At 40.5% G+C, this 26,586-nt stretch overlaps 1 protein-coding gene across 9 annotated transcripts in view; it reads left to right on the top strand.

Annotated features, from left to right (window-relative positions):
• Nucleotides 1-26,586, top strand: part of TNRC6A (trinucleotide repeat containing adaptor 6A) — a 50,613-nt gene that overhangs the window by 2,597 nt on the left and 21,430 nt on the right. For 3 of the 9 annotated variants that reach the window (XM_086759957.1, XM_086759948.1, XM_086759956.1), the window contains 5 exons: nucleotides 705-740; nucleotides 9,962-10,052; nucleotides 13,788-13,809; nucleotides 21,981-22,319; nucleotides 26,311-26,358. In XM_086759957.1, the coding sequence (XP_086616083.1) occupies nucleotides 705-740; nucleotides 9,962-10,052; nucleotides 13,788-13,809; nucleotides 21,981-22,319; nucleotides 26,311-26,358 (536 nt within the window). Of the gene's footprint in view, nucleotides 1-704; nucleotides 741-9,961; nucleotides 10,053-13,787; nucleotides 13,811-21,969; nucleotides 22,320-26,310; nucleotides 26,359-26,586 lie in introns of all 9 variants that reach the window. The other 6 variants (XM_086759954.1, XM_086759950.1, XM_086759949.1 and 3 more) reach the window with 4 other exon arrangements.

Genomic DNA, 26,586 nt, shown 5'->3' with positions numbered 1-26,586 from the left:
GCCCTCATTCTTTCTCTAATGTCATTATTTACGATCTTATTAAATTTACAGTGACCTAGGCGAATTGTAAAAGAGCAAATATCTTTTCCTGGGAAAGGTAAATAAACCTATGCTGCAGTTTTTCTTAATCTAAAATTGCATAGTGTACGTATAGACTGTAAACTCCACGGGCCGTTGGCATTGCTCCATGTACTTTCTGAAGTCACCTTTGGAATTTATGCTTATAAATTAATGGATAGCAAATATTCTGTTTTATCTCACTAGGAATATTGGCCTGGACCGTGGGTTTGCGATAGGATAAGAATTATAGCTTTTACTACAGTTTGCTTCTCCGGTTGGAGTGATGACTGTATTAAACTCAGGATTAGCAATTTCGCTTGTTTGGCCTTTTGGAAAAGAATCTTCATGTGGTCTGTGTTCTCTTTAAAGTGCATATTGCATAGTCCTATGCAGATATTCCTGGTCTCAAAAATAAGCATAGTGCCTGATTTGCAACAGTAGTTATAATAAATCTATTGCACGCTTTGTTGTTGCATAATGTCACAAGTTAAATGTCACCTGTTCGCTGTGCCGCTGAACAAGAACTGTCCGTCATTAGCTGGAGAAATGTTAGAGTTAAATCTGGTTGAAATCGGGAGCAGTAAAAATCAGCCTTTAGTTCTTCTGATTCAAGAAATAACTTTTTAATTCTGTTTGGTAAACAGGGCTTTCCTGCCTCATTTATGTGGAACTGAGAGAAGGTAAATATCTGAACTGTGTTTACATTCAGGAGTTTGACTCTTCACTTCACAAGCATGCAAATTATAGGGAAGATTCACGCATTGCTTTCGTTCACCTGTGTTTCTGCTCTGGAGATTCCATCTGCGTTGTTTGCAGGCTGTCCATACTCTGGGAGAGTAAACTTTTTACCTAAAATCACGTACACCTCTAGCTTTCATCCATGTATTCCACTAAGTTACTACTGTACAGTTTTTGGTTTTTTTTTTTTTTGACTCTTCCATGTTAGAATAACCATCGTACTTCCATGAGGCTTTCCTTATTTGCTGTAGAAAAAAAAAATGCGATGGCTCAATGTTAGAGGCATAGAGAAACAGTGAGAAATATAGTTGGTTTTGTTATTTAAGCACTTGGTTTTCTGTTGGGTTTTTGGGAGGTGTGGGTTTTTTCCTGATAAACTTCTTAGAGGATGACTTCTGCCGTCAAACGGGAAGAGTTTGTTGCAGAAGCAGCATTCTGTTCATACTTTTCAAGACCTTTAGAGATACTTAGGCAAAATTATGCATTCCTTTCTCCTCCGCACACACTTCTCAGGTCACGCGTAATTGTCGGGTTGTCCCCATAAGGTAACTTGCTTTTACCTTTTCTTTTACTAGTCTTACAGCAAAGCCATTGTGCACTATACTTCTTGACTGCGTTAATAAAACTGAAACGCTTTAGACTGTAGACAGTCCTGTGGTTAAGATGCTGGACTTTGCAGGCGTTTGGGTCTGTGCATGTGTTACAGATACCCTGTATGACCAGTGTGATTGTGGAGAAGCAGTTTAATCTGTTGTCTTTGATTCCCCGTTTGTTAAATGAAGATAGTTGTTTGTTGCTGCTACTGAGGTCTTGTGTAGTTAGGTGATAAACTTCTTGGGAGAGTTGTCTTTGTATGCTTGTGTAGCGGTGAACGGTGTAGATGAACTTCAGGACAAAACTGTAACACGAATATTCCGGAACTGTAGCGTATTTAGAGTGCTTGTAGTTTGCAACACAGTTCTGTTGAGCCAGCTTCTGTGTCAGGAAAACGGGAAAGAGGGGCGTATGCCAAGGGACTGGTAGTGGTAGCCATGGTAGGTAGAATTCTGTCACTTCACTTTCAGAGTGATAATTTAAAGACTGAAGTATTTGAAAGCAAAAAATAAAGTAGCTGGCACACATTTACTAATTAATTATTCATTGAAGTAATTGTTTCAGTTTTTAACTTGGCAGCACCTCTTCTATACGTTAATAACTGGAAAGAATTAACACACACACACGACATCTGTAAGTAAGTGGTTTTGTTTTGTTATCGGTGCCCGAGGCTTTCTTTGCTCCTGAGTGATACGCTGAGTGGTTTTTGTTGCCAGAGTGTTTCCATTTAAGGCACTGGTGGGGTTTGTTGGGTTTTTTTTTGTTAACTTCAAAGTACTGGTTTCTGTTCTATAAACTGGAAGAATGCTCTTTTTGGTGTGGTACGCTATTTTGTGGGAAGCATTGATAAAGGAATTGGAGGATCCATCTTTAATCAAAATACACATTTTATGATTGAGTCAGGTATAATGACGGTTTAATAGAAAAGCTAGCTAGTTTTAAATAGAAACTGAGGAATAGTTGTTGGCAGTTGTATGTAATGACAATTTAAAAAAATGTACGGATCAGGGAACTTGTAGGTCAGAATACAGAAAAATTATCAAAACTTAGTCTCAGCACTATATCTGAAAGTCTGTGTAGAATACCAGACATAAGTTGAACACGTAGAGCATGCGTGCGTATGTTTACTGTCTTTGCAGACTTGTAAAAGGCCTTTCCATTTCCAGATACTGAAATGTAGTTATCTGACAGAGTTCCACCTGTAGCACTGCAAGTTAATTTGTAAGTAGGACAAAAGCAAATGGTGAAAACGATTTGTTTATTTATTTTTTCCCAAAATCTATTTTATATATTTGTCACTGGACATTTTAGAGTTGTTTCAAAAGCCGTTGTGTATAACGACTTCTAATTCTTACTTTTATGTTTATTCCATGTAGTAAATGGGTAAAAGGTGAAAACCCGCAAATAGTTAACGCAGAAGCTGATGACTGGGGATTCAGTGGGAGGCATGCTATCAGTGTCTCCTGCATCCTGCTCTCAATAAGTAGGCGGAATGATGCAGGTCCTTTTGAGAAGCGACTGATAAATATTTTTTTACCTTCAGTTAGTAAGGCAGGACCACTAAGAGGTTGGCTAGTTGTTTAACTGGTCTCCTTCGTCCAGCAGCAAAGTGCTGCCCCTGCACGACGACCCTGCTGCCCGCTGTGGGTTGGGACCAGTGCGGTGCTTGGTCACGATGTGTTCAGCCTGGAGGGCCGTAGCACTGACATCGAAAACCCCAGTGCAGTCTTTGCAGCGTTTGCAGTGCTTTAAAGGAAACCTAACGTGCAATACCTTTGGGAGAATCCCTTCACAGCCCTGAGGCTTCTCAAAGCCTTGTTGGCGGTGGAAACGGTGTCTTTCAAAAGGTGCTAGCACCATCTTGTGGGGCAGTGTGGCTTCGGTGGGGTCTGAAAGGGGCTTTGGTCTGCTCGACAAGCAAGCGCTGCCTGTGAGCGTCTGTAGCGGTGCGGCACCTTCAGCAGCACTTGTGGAGAGGCCTTTCTGGCCGTTGGTGCTAGTGTGAGGAGTCTGGGAACCCAGCAAATACAACTCGTGTTGCGTTGCGTAGGTAGTTCAGTTCCGGTGAACGCTAGGTCACCGACGTCAACGGTGAATGGCAACCTGCTTTATTTCGGTGTTGCTGTGTGCAGGTAGTAAGTGCTTTTGCTCCGATAAATACCGAGTTCAAATCATAATAATGCAGTGCTATGTCTTGGATCTTAATTTATGTCAGAATTCTTGTAACTATAGTTTCCTCAGTGAGGTGACTAGAATTGTAATTTTATTGTGGCATAATATGTTTTGCTTTTGTGTATTATAACAGCAAAAATAGCACGCTGCACAAACAGTAATTATTGCATCCTTGGTATGTCTGCCAGGGAGAATGTGGGTGTGCTTAATTCTCCTCTGTCGTCTTAGAATAAGGGTTAAATATGTCTCTTTCAGCCCAGGTATTTTTACAGTCCCAAGCTAGAGCTTTTGAAATTACAGATTAATAAACTTTTTTCAAGAATTAAAGTAATAAGTAAAATATGATTTGATGTAACTGTTACCTGAAATGATTGCATTTTGAGCATTACAGCTTTTTTTTCAGTTCGCAAGCCAAACAACAAACTGAGCCATACACAAATTAAGATTAGCACTGGCAAAACTTAAGACGTAGCAGTAGTAATTACTGCTAACTGCAGAAGTGAGAATATAGCTGCTCTCTGTTTAATGGCACGTGATTGTGATATGGATGTGAAAGACTTCATATCAAAAGTCACCCAGAATTGTGATGCACTTTGTCTTCTCAAAATGATACCTGTCCTAGAATATTGTAAGGTACTTTTTTTAGTGGTTTAATTGAGTAAAAAATGTGGGTAGTTTGGGGTTTTTTTCCCACTTATGCTAACAAGAATTGTGTTGAGGTACACAAAATTGGAGAAAAAATTATTTTGATATAAGTAACAGTGTATATTTGACTGATAGTCTGTTTAAATGTACGTGGATAATAGCAGCTTCTACTTGTATGTTCTCAGAGCCATCAAATGTGCAGTCTCTCCTGAGATCAAGATCCATTTTCATTTGGTCTCGCTTGAAAACAAAGCACCTTTCAAGTTAAGCTATTTAAACGGAAGGCCTTTGCTCCAGTCTCAAATGTGAATTTCGTATGGCACGGGTATTTTATTTTCATTTGATCTAAATTGAAAAATAAGGTTTGTGTTTCTGCTAAGACCATTTAACCTTGAGCAAGCTAATCCAATTATACAGGAGGAAAAGGAAATTCCCTGTGCATGTGTTTTAGTGAAAGCTGGATGGCTGATAGGCGAAATAATAGAACTCTGTTTATATATTCATGTTATGAATCAGAATTCTCAGCCACTGCTCGTTGTTTGGCCAGCTGATGGACCGAGCGTGTTGCTGCAAACACTTTTGCCACCCAGATGGAGGGAGAAGCCCAGCAAAAGAACTTGTTAATCTTCTGGCTTTCTTTTGTTGCTGTGAAACTGGATTCCTACGGTGTTTCTTGTTATGTGCTGTAAAGTAACGGGAAGCTGCTGGCAGTTTGTACACAAAGCATAATATAAAGTGTTGAGTACTTAGCAGCAATAGGTAGCTATTACAGTCTAAGGTGATAAATGGGGAATGCTGCGTAGCACTTCTGTTTCTCAAGGAGCAGCATTAAAAATGGAGCTTGTTTGTTGTATGTTCTTGTGGGTGTTGGGATCTGATGCATAAATACTGTCATTTGCTGTCTGTTGGGAGGGCTGTGTATTAATGTGTTGGAAAGAATAAAGGAAACTTGTGCTTTTAGCTGTCAGAGGTACAAATTCAGGAGTTCTGCTTCAGACTGTGATGACTTAATAAGCAAATCTGGATTTGTATTTCAGGTTTATGCTCATGTAAGAGGGTATTTGGAATAGGACTGCCTTCCTTGAAAGATTCCATTTTCAACGAAGAATACGGGCAGCAAGGGCTTTACTGTTGTTGGTGCGTAATTGTACAACAGGTTGGTTTTGTTTCCCAGTCACTGAGACTGAACATTATAATGGTAATCTAATACTCTTTTAAAAAGGTGTTATGTGCTATAGGTGAGTAATTTTTTTTCAGGAGTCACCCAGGGTCCTGATACTAATCATAGGGGCTTTTTTATGTGTTCTGAGCTGGCTTTGTAATCTAAACTGTTTTTCTTAAATACTTGAAAATAGAATTATCACAGCGTCATAACTGAGGAGTTTTATTGTTCCTGTGTGGAAACAGGAAAATCACACTGTGGTAGAATATTCCAGAGATGCTGGTAATTAGATGTTAGCTTCTGTATTCTAAAAATAAAATGTAATCTTGTGGATTTCATTGTAGCAAGATTGATGAGTTAGGGGATTTTTTTTCTGTGACAATACTATTTTGCATTCTGCATGCTCCTTAAAGTGCTATAGGTTTCTTCTAAAAGGTGAATGATTTTTCAGTTAATGTTGGTTTTGCATGTGACAGACTGAAATTTGTTATACAAAACAAAGCACTAGCGACTTTCTTAACTCTTTGAATTCTCAGGTTATAAGAAATGCTGTACATTACCTTGGGTGTAACAGATGCACAAAAGGTTATGTTCTATCCTGCAGTGTTGATACACTTACTGCACCCGAGGCGTTTAGCCTGTGCCCGCAGACGTTGTTGGCATTGCTAGAACAGTTCAGGTGGTGGTCGAGGGGGAGCTGGGCTGTTTCCTCAGGGCTCCGCAGCCTGGCAGGGGCAAGTTTCAGACTGGTTGGCTGCATCTGACAGCAACAGCCTGTTCCTCAGGTGTCACCTCTCGCTAAGGTCTTGCAGCTCATCCCATCTCACATCAAGATGCGCACACCCAGTGCTGGGTAGGCCTGGGGACATGGGACCCCAGGAAGGTTAGCAGCCAGAATAGGCTGCTGCTTCAGAAGGGTTGCTCTGGACCGCAGCTTGCTCCCCGCCTGCGTCTGAGTAGCCTTTGGGAAAGAGGATGGCATGAGGAGGTGACAGGAGTTCCCGTTGCACAGCCTGCTTGTGATGGTGCTTTTCCCTGGGCCGAGCGGCAGTCCGTCTGCAGTACGTTACTGTGTGTGTGGTGGAAAGAACGCTGGTGCTGTTTGGCTGCTCCGTGTCGAAGCGTGTTGCAGCTCTACCTCTGCTCAATACCTGCAGTGGCAGGCTGCTGCTGCTAACACCCGCAGCATGAGTCGTGGGTACTTGTAACAGTCACCCTAAAAGTGGTAGAGGAGAGAAGGGATGCTGGACAGACAGTACGTCGGTGTTATTCCCACAGAAGGGAGCGCTGGGAAACGAAACAAATAGAAAATGAAATCAGATTTGCAGTGAGAACAAAGATCTCTGCATGTAGGGGTGAAAACTGATTTCGTGCAGATAACATGTAGCCATGTTCCTAAGATTTTCAGTTTAGAGAGAGACATCAGAAAACGTATTTGTAGTTCAGTAGAGAAATACTCGTTGATTTTGTGAATATAAAACTTCCCTCCCTCCAGACAAATTAATGTTTGTATATTAAGTATAGCTGTTGTCTGGCAGTATTAATAGTAATGCCTGAGTTACCCAAAATGCGCTCATACAATTTTTTTTTTGTCTTGTGTATTAATGCTAGTAGTCTCAGAAGTTTCTGTGCCCTATTAACAGTGTCGCAGGCTTTTTTTCTTCCACAGTGAATGTCATGTGAAAGTACTGCCATATCTCTTTTTGTTTTAAACTAATAATAATAGCCAAGTGGCCACAAGCTTTGAAATTTAAATATAAGTTTCATTATTACATCAGTATCGCTGCTGGGAGGAGAAGCACTTTCAGCATGCTGAGGAATCGCACAACAGGAGGAAAGAACAGTTGTAAAGTGGAAAGGTAGAACTCCAGTGGGCAGCAGTAACGCGGTACTCGTCTCTTCCGAAAGAACGGCGATGATGTGCAGAACACAGAGTAAAACAAGCTGCTGGCTGCGACAGGGAGAAGACTAATGAGCTGCTGTTTAGTGTTACTTGCGTTGGCACTGCCTACCGTGAGTGGCAGGTGCTGGAAGAGTGCTGTTTGTCTAATTAAAAAGTGAGAGTTATATGAGTTTGCCGCAGTGGAACAGGGCAACTGGGAACTGGATTTCACGTGTGGATTTGAAAAAAAAAAAAAAAAATTAAAAAAACCCCAAGACTGATGCCAGCAGTCATTTTGAAAGGGATTTGAGCTGTGTTAGAGGTAGAATTAACACATGATTTATGCATCTAAATAAGTAATTAAAGTTTTAATAGTTGTGGAGTATCTCCTGTTTTACTGCCTCTGACCATGTATGTGTCGTCATCTGGCTTGAAACTGGAGGTTCGTAGTTGCAGGTAGTTTGGGCTTCAAAAGGAGCCCAGTGTTTCTAGGCAGCAGAGTGCTCGTTGACTGCCCGTCACTGACATTCTTGGCTCATTTTCCCCCAGAGCTTTGTGTAACAGGGTTGTCTCTTGGTTGGTAATGTGGGTATGCGCAGCTGAGTGTCATCAAATGAGGGGAACTTCTTTTAAAGGATATTTTAATACATTCAAAGTAATGTGTAATAAAAATCTTGTCCTCTGTTCTGCGTTGCTTGGAGTATAAAAAGCATCGCAAAAATAAAAACAGTGATTTTTGTGGTCAAAGCTGAATTTTGGAGGTAGACAACAGACTAAACCAGTTGTCATACAGGGGTGTAAATTCCCTTCCATCAGTGCTTTAAAAAAAAACAACAAACTAACCCAAACAGTAAATAACCTGTGTGACTCATCAGCTTTACTGTCCAGAGATCTCCACAGCGGCTTTCACCCTGAGTGCCTCTGGTTACTTCAGCTGCAGCTGATCGGATAGAAAGTGTGTACAGGCTTGGGAGAGCAGCAGTTACGTATGGAACATTGATTTAAGAGAGTATACCTTCAAAGATCAGTGTATTTGGTGTCTTCCTTTACTCAGTATGTGTGGAGTTTGTTCCCACATTTAAGTATCACAGAAATGAGGACTTGTCTGAAGGATGTGGTTTGCCCAGTGCGAGGGTTGATGTGTGGTGGAGCTGGAGTTAAGATTCAGGACAGCAGAGAGGTGTGTGCATAACCTAGATATATGCTTCAGAAAGAGGTCTGCAAAAACATTTTTCAACCTGATTTTTTGAGTCTCATCCACCTGACTGTCTGGTCAGGGCTTGTGGGCCAAAAGCTTACAAACTTGTGAATCTGAGAAACATTTTTGACCCCGAAAGGGCAAAGAAGCGTCTTGCAAGTAGGCTTTCTAGTGCACAAAAATGCTTTATTCTCCAAGTCTCAATCTTTGAAATAACGGAATACTAGTAGGCTCCCTTTCCCTCTGTGTTAGTGTTCTAACAAAAGCAAACTGCTGCCACCGTTTTATTTTTGTGTTCAGTTTTATTGTTGGTTTCTGAACGTCAGAATCCTTCCTGTAAGCAATTGTTTTTATTCTCATATATGAAACAACTAACTGATCTTCAATTGCACGTTCCATGTTGTCATGAGCTTTTTGCACAATTAGCCCAAATGCTTTTTTATCTGCCTGTTACCACAGTCTTTTCTGTCAGTTGTGTTTGTGTGGAGTTCATTCTCATTCTTGCCAAGAATCGCTGCATCCCTCCGTGCATGGCCTTAAAGAAAAGTTTATTTTTGTTATTACTAGATTCCTCTCAGGGTCAGTAGGAACTAATGTCTGATACCTTGCAAGTGTGCTTGCATGTCTTCAGTTCTTCCTGCTTTTTATCCTTTCCATGTTCTCTTTTGTCTTGCCTTTGCAGAAATCTGTTTTGAGAGGAGAAAAAGAGAATGCAGTATAACCTGGAAAGTGCTGTTGCTGCTAAGTCTTCTGGTTTAGCATGCAGAACTTTGTATTAAGTGAATTTAAATTGATGTAACAGGTTTATTTTCACTTTCTGTCAAGTTACAGTTCTGTCACTTGTTTAATGCACTCTAAAACTGCTCTGCTATTGAAAGCTCTGGTCTGACCATGCTCTCCAGTTCACGTTTCTGCTAGATTGTATGTCCTTTATGCCGTACAGGTGCACAGCCAGATGAATGAGCTTACTGCTCAGGCAGGAAAGTGTGTCTCTATTGTTTGTTTCTCGGTGGAGGTGGTGTTTAGGATCAGTGAGCTGATGCACATTGCTGCGTGGCTGTCCTGGCACCAGCGCTGATGCGAAAGGCTGTGTGTGGCTGGGGAGGAGCCCGCTGCTTGGTTTATGCTGAGTGTGGTCAGGGCTGGTTGCATGTGATGATGGGGAAATGCAATGTGTGAGAGCTCAGAGTCACACAAATTCACAATTGCAGGTAGCGATTAAATAATGTCTGGTTTTGCAATGGCTTTTGAATCAAATTAATGTCTACGCCTTCATTGTAAGTTCTGGAAAAAAAGAGAATCTTACATGTAGCTTGACGCTGCATCTGCTCTTAAGGTTTTGTCACTTGTGATTTGCAGTTAAAGTACCTAGTCCCTATAGAAACATTATCCAATTAGAAGTAAAATTCCCCAGTTCCTTTAGGGTTACTGTGAAATAATGGTTCTAAAATGAATCTAAGTGTGTACAGATTGTATTTTGGGAGAGTTAATTACAAACTATGTGGTTCAGGGATTTAGTGCAAGAAGAGGAAGAACAGTTGATGGAAGAAAGGAAAAAGAGAAAAGAAGACAAGAAGAAGAAGGAAGCTGCTCAAAAAAAGGTATGTTGAACATTAAAACCTCGTCCTTATGGATGACTTTCATTTCATCACTAGTAAATACTGGTTTAGCTGTTGTTATTCAGATGTGTTTTTATTTTGTTTTAAGCTTCAAATGTACTGTCCGTTGCTTAGTGGTAACTGACATGTTGAACACCTTAGTTGGCTTTGTGTGCAGTTTCTTCAGAGATCAAATAATCTTCCAAGATGACCATTCTTTTTCCTGATTGTCAATTGAAGCAATTTTGAGTTTGAAAACTTCCTCAGTGTCAGTACATCTATTAGTAGAATAAAATTACTGATTTTTTTTTTTAAGATAGTAACTTTCAAATGTATCCTTACTATAATACATCTTCTCATCCTTCAGTATGGAAACATATAACAGAATTAGTATCAGGGAAGGTGGATGAAAATGAGAATATTGACAGCCAAGGTGTTGTGATGGAAACATCACAGAAATGCTTGTAAACATGTCAGCATTCCTGTTTACTGTCAAGATATTAATCATGGCCATTGATTGTAAATAGTGACACTCAGCTGGAGAGGAGCTTGTAAATCCATTTTTAAAAACATGTCTGTTTCAGGCTGTTTGCAAACTAGTGGCAGCAGAGTGAACCCACTTAACAGTTTTCCTTTGACTCCATTGACTAGCGTTAGGTATTTATTATATGGTCAGAAAATCAGTAGTCAGCTCTCCCTGCTTGTTGGCCTCAATAAAAGTGTTCTTTGTGCACCTGTACAAAATTAGATGTGTCTAATCTTGCAACAAATCTAAATAAAATAGTACTGAGAAGAGGTATTTGCTCATATTTCAGAATGAGAGAGGTTCCGTAATCTTTTAAGCAGCTGACAGCAAAGCTGCATAATAATTTTTGGACCTCATTTGTAAATTTATAACTAATTTTCCTCTTGGAATTCTTCTTTAATCAGAAGTTTAATGGGAGAGGAGCTGATTTACTTCTAGAATTTGAATATTTTAAATAAGTGGCTCTTCATAGCTGACATCCTCCCCCAAAACTGAGTGTTCTCATGAGTTTGAAAGGCATGTTTGAGAGTGAAATTTGTAGAAGAAATAAAAGCATAAATGTTTTTCGAAAGTGAAGAGACCAGACCTTTACCTAAAATGGAAAGTTTTGCTTGTGCTCTCTCCTGCTGTTGAGCACCTGCTAGGCTGTTCTTAAGAAGCCACGTGTTTTTATTGATGTGCTGTATTCTCAGAGTCAACAAGTGTTGAGTTTGTGGACTTTGTGTGTCAGGAATTTAAGCAGCTTCTATGGACAAAGAAAAGTAGGATGCCATGAGGATGCTCACCTGCATTCCTGAAGAAGCTTGAACTTGATCTAGATTAAAGAGAATATACCTCTGAAAAACCATGGTAACAAATAACTGCCAGTTAACTTTGCTGTTAAAAAAAAAAAAAAAAAAGTCCTAGCACAGACGTGGCTTGATTGTAGGTTAAAATGAAAAGGTGTTAATATAGGTCACAAGGAAAGGAGAGTCCCTTTTCGGTCCTGTTAATATTCATCAGTAGTTTAAGATTTAACAAAATTACTGCTCTTGTTTTGTAAGCTAACTTTTTCTGTTTGGTGTCTTAAGAATGTACTGGTTTATATTATCAACCATACGTCCTCTACCAAAAACTTTAAAGCATTTAACCGTGCATCAAGTACTGATCTATTATGTAAGTCCCTAGCTGAAATATGTTCCTTTTTTTTTTTCTTTTAGAGAATAGCACCTTAGTATAAAAAAAAGTCAGTATCCTTATCCCATGAGCCATTCTCTTTGTGGAGAATGAAGTTATCTTATTTTCCTGTTCATGGGTCAAGTGCCAAACTAATGAATTGATTTTTATTTTTTTATTCTTTTATTTTTTTTTTAAAATCTCAAGTCAAGCTCATTTGAGTGACGCTATGGCAGAATTAAGTCATCTTCTGATTTGTTTCTATTGCAGTTCAAAGTTCAGATGTTTAGAGTAAGCTCTAAACACGTGTATAGGCATGGCAAGAATTGAAAGAGCATCATGTAATCATGCTGTAGAAGGAAAAGCCAATGCTTGGGGTTTATATATACTGGAATTAAAAGGAGTGGTAGGAGAACAGCAGCAGTCAGAGGCGTGACACTTGACAGAGCGTACCCTCTCTAAGTTGAGTAGTGCTTGCATCCTGATGCTGAGCAGCTTTCTGGGGCATCGGCTGTTGTATTCCATTTACCTTTTTATGACCACATAAAAACGCAGTGTGAACACTTTTTTGAAGGCCAGCTGCCCTGCATACAATACCCTGGAGTTTGAAGTGCATACAAAACTTCCCAAGTCTTCCAAATAAATTTTTAAACTGGATTTGTTGAACAAAGAGCGTAGTAAAAAATTGTGGCGTTATGTAGCACAGCAACCGCAGTTTGGAAGGTGAGGAGGAGGGGCAGTGGGGTTGGAGGAGTCAGATAATAAGGGTGAGAGAGGCAGAACTGAAAATGAGCATGGTGTGGGGTTTTGATACACTTGCATAAGCGGCCATTGGCTTTATTTTTGCTTCTTGATTCCAGGGGCTGACGCATTGCTGTTAGTAGAGTGGATTTTCTTCAGAAGAGATTTTGCAGGCATCTTAGTCTTTAGCTGTTTTTAGCAATCTCTTAAGAGCATAAATACAAAAATGAAAAGCTTGTGCCCAAGGTTTCTTGGGAGCAAGAGGATGCGCTCTGAACTATTGGACAGTATAACTTAAATTTTTGTATGTATCCCTGCCTTTGTTAGCTTGAGAAGTTGAAAAGGAGGGTTTTTCTGTTCAGGCACTCTTCATTTCCTTTAGAGAAGTGAGGATATGGCACTGAAGAGTCATTAGTAAAGTTTCAGTAGTCAGCCCTAACAGTGCTAATGTCTGAATCTGTCTTGCATCAAATCAGTGGGTCAATAAATTTTTCTTGGATTCATACATGCTCTTTTTTCTCTCTCATTGTGGTTTCAATTATAGACAATCATAGCTTAAGTATTACAGCAAATTTATTGCATCCTATGAATGTATGCAATATAATAATTACAGTGAGTTGTATACAGCTGCCACAGTGACCATATCAAATTAAATTTCATTTTGCTTTAGTGATAGTGCATTTTAAAAGTTATGATTAAGAAAACTCTAGTTTCAGACAGGAAGAACTATGATCTGTGCTTTTGAGAGGTGCTTTGTGAAGTCAGTTTCATTATGTCTTCAGTTAAAACCGCCTAGTTAAGGTGCACTTCCATACAAGAAAAGTTTCTCTCCCCATTTTTATCCTATGATAAAATTTTATTCAAATAGGAATCTCATCTTGGCCATATCGCAGGTGTAACCAGTTGAATCTTGGAAATGAAAGACTTGAAGCTCTTGCATTCACTTTCTTATTCCTTTAAATTTCTAGGTCCCTCCCTCTTCACCGGCTGTATTCTGCAAAAAAGTGGTGGAGGCTCCTTGCTTCCAGGCACAGCTTTAACTCACTTCAAACATCTTAATTTGCAAGTTTAATTCGGTCTGTTTCATGTAGTTATCTTTCAAATTAATTTTCTCTTCTATAACATTTAAACAGCTTTCTAGGCATGAGGAATAATAGACATGGGTTGGTTAGAGAGATACTTCTGAAGTAGATAATTAAATAACTAAAACATTTTAAAAGAGGAGAGTCAAAAGCTAATGTTGCTTTATGAAGTGGCACATGCACATGTGGTTCTTATCTGCACAAATCACTGACACTTCTTTTTTCTTGTTCTAGGCCATTGAACAAAAAATCAAAGGTAAGTTACTTTAGAGTTATTTCTATTCTGTATATTATTTCTGCATTTTTAAAAATGTTGGATCAAATGGGTCACCTGAAAGCTCTTCTCAAAACCAAAAGGTGGGATCCTTGAAACTTCAGTTGCACTGTTTCAGACAGTGACCACAAAAGACTAGAAGAGTAATGGCTAATGGTTTATTCCTGGGATCGGAGTCGTCTGTTGTCCCGTCTCAGTTACTTACACAGCACCAAACATATACATAGTACCTTGAGGTCTTTTCGTTATTTGCTTTTTTTCCTTCACCTTTTTTACTTTGAGAAGTGCACGAACAGTCTTAACACCTGAAGTGTGACCCTGTCTGTATAGATCCACATAATGGATCTGTTTGAAACTTAATTTCCAAATATTCTAAGTGCGGCTGGGGTTGGGAATGCTTGATAGACAGGTAATTGCTATGTCTAGTTTTAACTAACTAGTGCATGTGGAGAGTTCATCCTTACAAAACTATGATGAAAATGATGGTGTCTGAACGCTGTAATTGGTGTTCGGTGGCAGGCTGGGAGCACTGCGGTTACTCTGAATGTTGGTGGTTTTTATACAGATCTCCATTCCAACTGGCTTCTATAAAGGGGGGGAAGTATTCTTTTTGCTTTCTTTTTAATTCTAGCTCATAACCTGTTAGTTGGGAAGTGGATAATAATTGCGTAAGTGACCATGTGGAGTGCTTGCTGAATCCCTGCTTTCTGGGAAGGCTGGGTTTAATTTAATGCTTACTTGAGCAGTGGTGGAAACGGAAGCTTAGAAGTCCTGCTTAGCGGAGATGCAATTACTGTTGGAAAAAAATCAAAAAAAGTGTTTGAAGTGCTGTTCTGGCATGGAGGTAGTAAAATGGTAGAGGACATCCTGCGCTTGAGAAGGGGCAAAGAAACAAATGAAAGTGCCCGTTACTGAGGGGTGTGTTTGAAGAAGCATCCTAGTTCACGTGTGGTTGAAATGGAGGAGGCAGGTTCTCCGCATAAAAAAAGGGCTGATTTTCCTGCCAAGGACTAGCAGTACCAATTACCAGGTATCGCGAGACGCCTTCATGTCTAGTTTATTGAAGTGCAGTGTGTACTTCACAGAGTGTATTTAAATTAAAAAGAAAAACAGATGGAGTAGGACCAGTAGGCTTTCAGTGTGTGATGATGCTCTGCGGAGGGAAGGAGGGCAACCTGAGTTCCGTGTCTCGGGGAGTTCTTCCATGTGATGTTTTGAGGAGGCTGATGTTTTGGTTATGGATTATTGATGGCTTGAGGCAGAGGGAGATGCCAGGTCACACTGGCTGCAGGAGCGTTCCTGTAGCCGATGCCGACAGCGGAAGCTTACATTCTGTGTGTGCACATCCGGTGGGTTTCCTTGGGCTGTGGGTTTCGTTGGACTCCAGCCGGACTCTGGTCACCGAAATCTATGTTTGTCTTTAGGCACGGGACTGAATACTTAATAGAATTGCTGGAAGAGTCTTATTATTAATAAATCCTCTTCACTTGTTTTTTAAAGCACCCTTTGCCAAGCAGTGCATTGACTTGCATTTGAAGTACAGGCTAAGCATTTGGTTTCTTCTGTGTGTTCCTGCCATAAAGCTTCTAAGGTAGTAGACCAGTTTTAAAGAGTTGTGACAGTGTTTGATTTTATTCTGAAGTAATAAAATATATCTGAAAAGGTAGTGAAGAAGGAGAATGAGAAAATAATTTGCTGTAAATAATAACATGCATTTTGAGTGAACATTTGACCCATGTACTTCGACTGCACTGGCATCCATACGTCACATCAGGGCCAAGGCTGCAGAAGTAAGTGGCTAAAGATAGCAGGGAGATGGGAGGGCAGTAGTTCTGCTCCGTAGGCTGCCTGATGGGGATCTTCAAATTGGAAGAAAATACCTTTCTTTTGAAGGACAAAGTCATTTATTTTTTCCCCCGTCTACTTGGAGACCTAATGTTTACAGATGGCAGTATTAAGTTCCAACTTTAATGTTACGTTATTATTAAAAGGATATTTCAGGAAGTTTAGCAGGAATTCAGAGTTGTCAAAGAAAGACGAGCTGGCAGTCCTGAAGAGGTGCGGACACGATGGGATTCAGACACACAACTTTGTTCCTACAGGAACTGTTGCGAAGAATTCGTTGCTTGTGTTGCACATGGCTCTTGCATTGTTTCAACAGTTTTGCCTGCTTGTGTTCAGGATGCAAATTAATGTTTCATTAGTTTCCAAGTTTCCATCGCGTTAATGTCTTAAATAATTCATACTGTGCATGAGCTGAAGATAAAATACAAGAGTATAGGATCTCTAAATAATTCAGAATTATGTTCTTTCTTTCAGAAAAGTAGCTGGTTAGGTGGTGGGGGTGGGTAGAAGGTTATTTTGTGTTTTTAAGTGTAGTTTGGATGGCTCAAAAATGTTTTAGCTAAGGTAGAAATTGCTGTTTACTGGCTGAAATGGCTACCAATGTGCATGTAAAATTACAAGAGTACCTTCTGTGGAAGTTAGTGGTGATTTTTTTTTTTTTTTTTCCTATTCAGAATTAGGAATGGAAGTAAGGAAGATGATGCTAATACAAATGTTTCTGGTACAAGTAGCATTTTAGTACTGTAGTATTGTCGTTAAAAATGCATGTGTGTCGTTCCTGTGGATTTCAAGTGTTCTAACCCGTCTAGTTTTATACATCTGGCTTTATTGAAAGAGGGAAGAGGAAGTTCACAGGAGATAGAGATGGATGTATTATTTAGTTGCTAAGTGGAAGGTTTCTCTGTTTGTACAGCAGCTAGCATAACAAATTTGTACATCCCCAAGTGCCCTCCAAGTGCTCTTGTACCAGGTATTTTAGGAAAAAAGAAGTATAATTTGAAAGTCCTTATTTCTTGAGGATACCATAGAACCATCAGTTGTGGTATTACTTGTAGCTTGGCAAATGCATGTTTTTGCTGTGTTCAGTATCGGTACTATTAAAGACAGACACACCCATCGATTTCTCCTGAATTTCTCCTGAAACAGACCTCTGAAAACTGCTGTGGCCACAAGTAGCTGATGATAAGCCAAGGACTAAAGTAAATGTTGTTTAAGAAGAATGTTTGAGTTTTGTTGTGTATGCTCACTTCGGTAACCGTGGTGTGCTTCTGCAGAAGGAGATTTCATTACGAGATGAAATACCTTTTGCACACACTTTAGTGTACATACATAACACCCCGGTGAAGGAATTTATAAAATTTGAATTGTGACGTTTACGTTGATGCCAGTGTTGTGGATAGTTTTTCTGAATGCTTTTGTGCTTTGCAAAACAGTACAAGCTGGAGCTGAAAATATGTCAGTCTCCCGTTCTGAATTCCCCTGCTTTGTAGAAGGCATAAAGTACTGCTTCTGTTGCAGAACAGAATAAACTTTGAATCAGCCACTGAAACGGAAAGTGCTTTTAAAAATAGCTGGGTGTGGAATTGAAATCTTTGACTCATATTTCCCACCTTGGAAACTTCTTATTCATTTTCTTCCCTGTGAAGCAGAATTGCCCAAATACACTAGCTCTTCTGTTTTTTGTCGGGTTGGTTTTTTTTTTTTTTTTCCCCCCACTTGCCTAACTATGCTTTTCCTGATTGGAAAAACTGTTATGTTAGCTTTTAAATCTTGAAGGCGAATAGCAAAAACGAACAGAATGAGAAATGCTTGCTGTTAAAATTACCCGGAGGAATGGCATACAGCTTACCTTTGTGCGGATCTTCAGGGGTTAATGAATTGGCAAACAGTTAGATATTTTCCAGATCAGCTAGCTGAGCTTACAGCTGCGGCCATTTTTCCACAACGAAAATTCTAGCACTACATCTTACGTGTGTCAGCTTGAAAGCCAGACTTCCTCTGTTTGCCCTTCAGCATTCCAGCACTGACAACTCTTTGGGGCATGACGTGCAGGGAGAGCGTTACGATACATTTTTAAGAGGTCAGCTTCAGCAGCAGCGAGAAGAAACATTTAAATGACAGCTTGGTGCTGTTCTTTGTGTGGTTTAGTAGAGGATTTGATCTGTGTATGCTGGTTTTGTGCAAGTGAGAAAGTGTTTTCCATCTGCATTAAAGTTATTCAAACAGCTGCCATTTTTTTTTATTGGAGGGGGAGTTTAAGTCACTGGGCCCCTACTCCAGGAGGAGTTGGCAGGCAGCTCTCCTGGAGCAGTAAAATGACACCATGCTTCTCCTCCATTTTCTAATGAAATCTGCAGAGTGGGAAAGCAACACAAGTTGGAAGCGTCTGTCGTTGGAATCTCTCTGTAAACTGTAACTCCACCGTCCCCTGCTCTGTGGGTTTTCAGCAGGTTTGTTCTTTATGAAAATCTGTCGGTTTTTATATTTGTTTCTGTAAACTTGCTGTTACTAGTCAAGTAAATTAGCTGTGATAGACTGCAAGTCTGTTAATATTATCTTTCTACCTTAACATGATGCAAAAAAAAGTACTGGTGTGCAGAACAAACTTTTGTTAAACAAGCAACTCATTTATAACAGTATTAAGATAATGATTAAGGGGTGTTGGGATTTATAGTAGCCATGTTGGAATATTAATGTATTATTTAGCCTTCTGAGAAGTTGTGGACAGAAAATGTGGGACAGGATAAATTTTACAGCTTAAAACTTGGTTTGGTACTTAGGGAAGCGAAGGCAGGGGAATTCTGTTTCACTTCAGATTAATTTCAGTTTGAAATTAGCATACAGATGTAAACTCTGCATCTTCTGTAGTATAACCGTGTTATCTGTTAGGATTTCTAGCTAGTTTGTGTATCGTAGTAGAAAGAATTACTAGGAAATGAATGCTAAGGAAATGAATGCATAGAATATAAGAGAAATATGATTTCCTTAAACTTCTGTGAATTCTTGTTCATGTTGTAGCTTAGGGACTGGCTGGCAGACAGTAGGGTGTTTATTTGTTGCACGCTTTTGTAGTGGAAAGTGATTCGATTACCTGCAAGTGCATGAGATTCTGTTATAACACACACTTGGTCTTAAAGGAGCTTTAATTAGGAAAGTAAAGGATTAACGTTGCTGTGTTGCAGTACTGCTCTAAGCATGCTATCTGCAACTCTGCTTGGACATCCTGTGGAATGTCGTATAGAAGTTATTTTACTTTATCTGAGAGGAGCAACTGTACATGAGTGGAAGAGGTAGTGCAGGAAACTGGATCTCTTTTGCTGACCATGCTATGGGGTGTTGTACGTTGTATTAAAAATCGCTGTAAGCCAGGTGTACTTTCCACTTAAGCTGACAGTATAAAAAAAAAAAGATAAAAAAACCCCACCTTATATCCAGTGTGCAGAAGGCTGAAGGCTGTGTGTCCCCCTCAGTGGTGCCACTGCTGTGTGACTGCTTTGTTGGCTGGATACACTGGCTGTGGCGTGTCGCTGTCGGTGCGCCGCAGGTGTAGGCTGAACTGCTTTAAACTGTGAAGAGAGATTAGTGTACATCCGTTTCAGCAGGAAACATATCAATGGATCAAAAAGTTAATATCTGGGTTGTAGTCACACAGATTGTGGTACGTGAGGAATTTCTTATATATATTTGAAAGCTTGCTGCAGTACCTAGACTAGAGGAATGTGCTGAGTGCTTCTGCATTCAATTGTTGACAAATTCCTAGCTGTTTGCTAAAATAGCCCCCCTGCCCCCAAGGCTTGGTAATTTTCAGTTATTTTGATTATTTTTAAAACAGGAAATTTGAAAAGGAATAGATTGAAGTGATTTGTTCAAGACTACTTTGTATTTGTGAAGGTCAGTTTTGATCATAATTTGCATCCAAACATTGCGGAAGGAGTCAGAGTTACCTACTCTTTAACAGGTGACCGCTTAAACTGGTGGAATCTGCTGTGGTGCTGGTGATTTTTATCAACTTGCCAATTTATCTAATGGCTTTCGAATACCTCCTATTCCCCGTGCTCTTTACGTTAAATTGACTTATGTCTTGGCCATTCCTCTCCTTAATTCTGCCCTGCTCCAGTCAGCTGTGAAATAGAGAGAGCTGGGTGAGGGCTGTGTCGGAGCAGGGAGGCGTGGGACTGGGGCTGTGAGCGCGGAGGTGAGCAGCTGTAGCTGGGCGCTCCCCTCCGCGCTTCTGCCAGAGGCCTGCAGCTGGCCACCTGCCAAACAAGGGGGTCTCCCAAATTATTCTTTTCTGAAGCAGCCTAAATATAATATTCCATTGAAATACAACTCGGATGCTGATTCTTAGGTGATGTTTTATTCTAAAGGCCTTCATGTTTATGTTTTTCAAAATACCTACCTGTGTATTACAGTAGAAATAAAAAAGAATGATAGTCAGAAGTAACCTGGACAGCATTCAAATTACTTCTTTAAACAAAAGTTTAAGGAGTTAGTTTTTATTTAGTTTTTACGTCGTATCCACAAGAATCTGTTCCTGAGAGTGAATGGTAAAATAGATTTTAAACAAGTTTTTAACAATGTAAAAGCTCCAGAAAACTACATTTTCAGCCATGTGGTTATGATATTCCTGCTTCTGACATGCCAGCAAATTAAATGGCACACAGCAGGGAAATGTTTAAGGGTGCTGCTCTTAAGCCGCAAGTCGTGTGTGCTCAGGTGCTGCCAATGTGCAAAACTGTTCTGGACAATGCGTACAGCCTTACCGTAACCGAGACCTCATGTGTCGTCGGGCACTGCCGCAGCCAGCAGCGCAGAGCGAGAGCCCGTGCTGGTCCTGCGTGGTGGTGCCTGCCTCGGTTTCCCTTTTCCTAGCACACAGGGTCGATCCCCTGACACAGCCTGCCACCGCCTTGGAGATGCCATTGGAGCATTTTGATGGAGCTGTGTCCTGAGCCCTTCTCTCTTAGGATCTCAATGAAACAAATGTGGGGATGTGTTCTAACCCCGCGTCACTGTTCCCCTCTGGCTGTGCAGGCTCAGAAAGGGTTGTGCTGCTGGGGAGGGAGTGACCCGTAGCTATTAGGAACCTCTTTAGGTGTTTGTCACCGAGGAGTTGCATTGCCGACCTGTGTCCTTGCTGTTAGCAGCGGGAATGCCACACGGGTCAACTAATTTCCTTCAGTAACTTGTAAAGCTGCCAGTCCCGTTCTGTGAAGTTTGGAGTAAAGATGGCGACTTGGCCAGGTAGGTAGGTCAGTGCTGAGGAGGTCACGGTCGGGTCTCAGGTATCTCAGGAAGTTCCACAGTAAATGTAAACATGCTTTATGGATATCTCATCCAAGAAACTTGAAAAGTACCTTAGCGTGTCAGTCCTGTAAGGGGCTGGAAGTGCAGCTTACCTCTTAGTGTTTGGGCTGAACGGCAGAAGCACCAGCAAACACACCTCCAGTAGCTCCCAGTTTCCTTCCTATCTGCTGAGCCTGGTTTGCTAATCAGTCACCTGCACCTGAACACCCCATACTGACCACCTGTGCTTTTCTGCTGGCTGGGGTGGATGCGTTAAGTTCGGATGTTGTCTTTTTCCTTTATTCAGCATCTGGGTTTGGTGTGCTTGCTCACAGTTGACCTCTGCAAATTATTTAGCCTTAAGTTTGCCTTGAAGTGGCCGTCCTGTCAAGACTGAAAGATAATTTGGAGTTGCAGTTGCACAGCTGGCATTTCATCAGTGCTGGCGTAGTCCTGCCAAGCTGTGCCTGGGGCTACCTGTGCTACTAGCAACAGATTGATTAAAAGCATGAGTGCGTTTCCCGTTGGATGTTGGGTTGATAAAGCAGGCAAGGCTTAACGACGGGTTCTGTATGTCCTGTTCACCTCTTGTTCTTTTGGTGCAAGACCGTAACGCTTTTCTGTATGTCACACTTAAGTTTCCCACTGGAGTAAGATTTTTATTTTTTTTTTTTAGTACTGAAGTTTTTTTTAAAATAAAGTTGAGATGCCAAAACAAACGGCCATGGTGCTGATTTGTCAGAAGAAGCTGTAGGAAGCAGTAGCATACTTGAACTGAGATAACTTTGTTAGGAGTGACAGCAAGGGGTATTTCTGCTTCCAGGTCTGTGCTGTTGAAGCTGTCTGATTATGGGATAACTGAGCTGTTAATGGGGAATGAGTTACAACTTGAATCAGAAAAAATGCTGCCATTACATAGCATATAAGCACGTCTAAGAATATTGACTTAGTCTTCAAATTTTTAAGTTGCTGTTCCTATGAATAACTTTGTCCCACTTTCTTTTTTTTGGGGGTGGGGGTAGTGCCAGAACAAACAAAGACAAGTGTAAGCCAGCCTCAGCCTGTCACCTCTAACGGCACTTCCACAGTAACCAGCACTAATAATAATGCCAAGCGGGCCACAGCCAGCAGCCAGCAGCAGCAGCAGACCTTGCCTCGATACCCTCCTCGTGAAGTACCACCGCGATTTCGACACCAGGAACAGAAACAGCTTCTGAAACGAGGTCAGCAGTTACCAGTTATAGCTGCAAACCTGGGATCTACTCCTAAAGTATTAAACGGCCAGTCAGGAGGCAGCACTGTCACAAATAAGCAGCCAGTGACCAACGGAGAAGTGCCGAACAGCAGCAAAAAACAGCCAGGTGAGGGGCAGGTACCTTGTTTTCCTTTAACTGAAATCAAATAGTTTAAGTTCAATTACCAGTGAAATATTTGAGCTAATATTATTTCAACTTTAAGTATAAGCTGTAGCGTGATGAGATATTTTCCTGTGTCGTAGCTTAATGTTAAACATTGCAGGACGGTCTCAGCCATCTTTGTACAAGTTTCGTACTGAAACTGGAGACATCTTAGTTGCTCACTGTTGCCAGTGCTGTACGATAGATGTGTCTGATTTTGAACAGGTATTGACACCAATGTGTTCTGAATTTCCAGTCATTGTCCCAGTAATGGATCCAAGCATGGTCATGGTACAAAGCATCTTTTTTGCATCCGGTTCTGATACACAGATCCCACAAGAAAGGGTCTTCCAGGGCATTCTGAACAGCATCTCAAGACTTCCCCCCCCCCCCCCCCCACTTCTTCATGTCTAGAGATATAGAATACAACTCCATTGGAGTATAAGAATTGCTTTTTGTTATTAGGTCAGAGTTTTTCTTTGATCATCTACCTGAAACTTGGTCGTCATACAAAATAGATTGACCTTTACCTTTATTACTGTTTAAGTACAGTTCTCCTTTATTATGTTGCTTGTTTTGCATTCTCTTCAAACAGCCCTTTGCGAGTAGTAACCTTACTGTTACGTGTGCCTAATTTGCTGCTCAGTGAATGAACTAGCATGCAGTTCAGCAATTTTGGGGTGACAATAAAAGCAGTCTGTTTTTGGCTGGGAAAAAGTAACTTTCTTTGTAGGGATCTAGGTTTTCAGAAGGATTTGAATTACTGCATGCTAACATTTAATATATTGGGCAAATACTTTCTTATTTTTATATTTGTATATATTTTTGACATGCACATAGCAGTGATGGTGTCACTTGTTCCCACAGATAGTTTCTTCTGAAACTTTACTGAGTTCCCAGAGTTTCTCAAAATTCGTACTTTATACCCTATGTGACTCCTAGCCCCTTCGCTTACAAACAAGATTTCTGGAAAACAGCCTTGATATGTCAAATTTTACTTCAGTTTTGAGCTATTCTGATTACTGAGTCTTGAAGAGACAATATTTAAAATGAAAGTAAACAATCAAAGCATTGGAAGCAGTTAATCCATCTGCCTCTTGAGGAATGTTTCCAATATTACTTTCCAGTATTATTTTTGTAACCTACTGATGGAACTCTTTACAATTCCAAGAAGTTATTTTTAAGTAGTTAATTTTTTTTTTTTTTTTACTTCACCTGTATAATTTTCTTCCTGTTTATAATCAGATTTAAAGTAACCTTTCGTATGTTTGCTTACTTCTAAGATGAAGCTTTTCCTCCATCACATGTCCTCTGCTGGTCAAACTGTCTGGTAGCAAGTAGTGGTTTAAATAAAAATTCACATGTAAACTAATTTGAGAAGTATTACTCTTGATACAACCTGTTAAACCTCCTGATTGTATCCAGAGGATCCACACTGTGCTGCATGTCTGAGGCAGCTGCTTTACTGGGAGCAGCTCTGCGGTTTGGATAACGTTAGTTATTGGGATAGAATGTCTACGCGTCCGGCTAGTGACTGAAAGGTTCTGAGAGCCTTTATGGGAGAGAAAGCTTGGCCAAATCACTTTCCCATCTGAAAACGTGTGTGTTGTCTGTAACATCCTGTCAGTCGCTGTAGTGCCAGGTCTTTAACTGTGTGCTGTGCTCGGGGCGTTCCCATGAGTTGGAGGTAGACTGGTCAGAATCGCCAGGTGGGGCTGGGAGACCAGGCTCTCGTCTCTCGGTGCCACGTATCTGTATGCTGGGAAGATCCTTCCTCTGGTACAACCAGGAATAGTGTCTGGTTTGGATGTTTTGTCATGTTTTTTGAGAAATGTAGGTGAGATGATAGTGTAAAGGGAAATAATTCTTCAGTGATGGATTTCAAAATCTTGTCTCATGAGTTGCCTGTGAGGTAACATGGAGGTGGCCGTGGTCCAGCAGCAAGAGTCACTGAATGTCTTTTGGCATCTTTGTATCTGAAAGGAAATACTACTGCCATTTGTTTGTCTTGGTCTTGCTCTCCCCAGTTCCTCTTTTTGTCTCCAGTGGCAGCTTCTAGGTGACTCTTCTTGTTGTTCTCTCTGAAATTAAAAATCTTATGAAATTGGTCATATCTGTAGGTCCCTTCCTATTGAAATAATATGCATGTACAGGCCATGTGGGTTAACAAGTTTTATACCTCTGTAGAATAGCTCTGCAGATTAAGTTCTTGACTTTTTTTAAAGCATCATTTAACGGATACTGGGATTGATCTGTATTTTAGGACTAAAAAAACCTGAGGCTTGAAATGTTGAAGTCAAAACTGCTGGAATCAGTAATGGCTCCGGTTGTTTTATCTGTCATTTCCCTGGAGTAAGATCCCTGCCCAGTTCCAGCTGTGGTTGTAACTGCTTGGTCGGTGCTTTGTAAAAGCCAGAGAACACAAGTACTGCTAAATTTAAAGTCTTTCTTTAATTGCCCTGGCCACAGTAAGTTTTCTAAATACTCACTATTGGAGAATTCTTAAATTATATCAATGGGGGAAAAAAAAAAATCTCTTTGCTTGTGTTTTGTGTGGACAGTCATCTTCTGTTTTGGAAATGAACCTGCTTTGTTCAGAAGTAAAGCTTAAGAAGGGGTAGTCCTGTGGGCTGCTGTTTTCCTGCTGATTTTAGGACATTTGGCATATCTTTTTAATAAAGACGCATACGTGAAGCTCATGCCAGGTAGTACTTCTGAAATAAACAGCCTTGTACCAAGGGGGTTGTTTTAAGAAATCTCCATAAGTAGCTCTTCATCAGAACATTTCCATACCCAATTCAGTTGTTTGCTTTACTGGAATTTTCTCCCAGGTGTAAACTTCACGTGAAAGGAAGATCTTGAGTGCTGCCTCGGTGTATTTGTTTGCCTCTGCTTTGTAACACATCAGAACAGCCAGGTGGTTATTCCACAATGAAATGATTTATCCAGTGAACCGAAATATGTGCCAGCAGTAATTGCTTACAACCGAGGGACAGAACAAAACACGGGAGGGCCGTCAGGCTCCTGGCGTCAGTCCAGTTACTGGGATTGCTCCTCTGGCGCGAGGGAGTCCTGCTTTATCCCTGCGCATCTTGCAGCCGAGTTGCAAAATTGTTACAGCCAGAGCCTTTGCAAACAAAAGACTCTTCCTCTGACTTACCGGCTTTTTCTCGGTTATTGTAGGAGTAAGGGAAGGAGTGAGCATTGGGATTTGCCTTTAGTAGTGATGGAGGTTGACTTAATTTAGGAAACATTGCCTTAAATGTAACAGTTATGGTCTCCCACGGTGAAATTAGTGAATTTGAGACATTTACTTTGATTTCATGTGCTGCCTGTAGGAAACTGAAAGTTTGCTTTGCACGTGCTTAGATTAAACCAGAGTTGGACTGTACTTACTTATTTCTGTTTGCTGAATCACGTAGCAAAATAATGACTTTCAGGTGGAGAAAGCATGCCATTTAAATAAGTTGTAGGAACTTGCTGGAGTTTCAGGGCTGACCTCTGAAATTCTAAGTTAGTGCAGTCAGAAATGAACTGGTTTTGGTTTCGGTGACTATAATTCTTCCTCTTTTTTATATAAATCAAACTATTGAAATTAAGGGCATGTTAAATTAGTTAATGAAATGCTGAATATATAAAAACTTAATTAGTAGTGGAAATATTTAGTAAAGGCAGCAAAATTGCTGATAATAAATCTAAATGTTGCATGTAGCCAGGTGGGTTTGCTGTCAGTGTACCTCTTCCTGCGGTGTGCTCGGCGCTGTAGGGGGGCCAGTGCTTGTCCTGGCATGGTCGGTAAGATAGAGATGACTCTAAAGAGAAACCTTTCCTGAAAAAGCTGTGACAATACATGGTTCTAAAGTAAGGAGTGGTGTGGGGACTGTTCTCAAAGGGCTAGTAACTTCAGTAACACTTCTGTAATTTCCTTGCTTTTTTTTTTTTTTTTTTTTTGTAGGCATGCCTCCCATTCGGGACTTGGTGAGCCACTCCCCTAACCAGTCAGGTTAGCTATCTACATCTCACCCTTTTTTCACACTACGTGTGTTTGTAGTAGTTACGCATTTCACACAATTTTGTCTGATTTTTTTTTTTTGGCTTATGTTTTTCAATAGCATGTGCTGTGTGAATGACTGACTGAAGAATGCCCTCTCTGTGCCATTACATACTACATCTGGTTAAACATTTTTACGTTTCTAAATACGTCAGAATTCCTACCAAAAAAAGAATGTCT

Source organism: Chlamydotis macqueenii, chromosome 15 (assembly GCF_036417535.1).
Source record: "Chlamydotis macqueenii isolate bChlMac1 chromosome 15, bChlMac1.mat, whole genome shotgun sequence".
NCBI classification, from domain to species: Eukaryota; Metazoa; Chordata; class Aves; order Otidiformes; family Otididae; genus Chlamydotis; species Chlamydotis macqueenii.
This window is presented reverse-complemented; position numbering and strand designations above follow the sequence as displayed.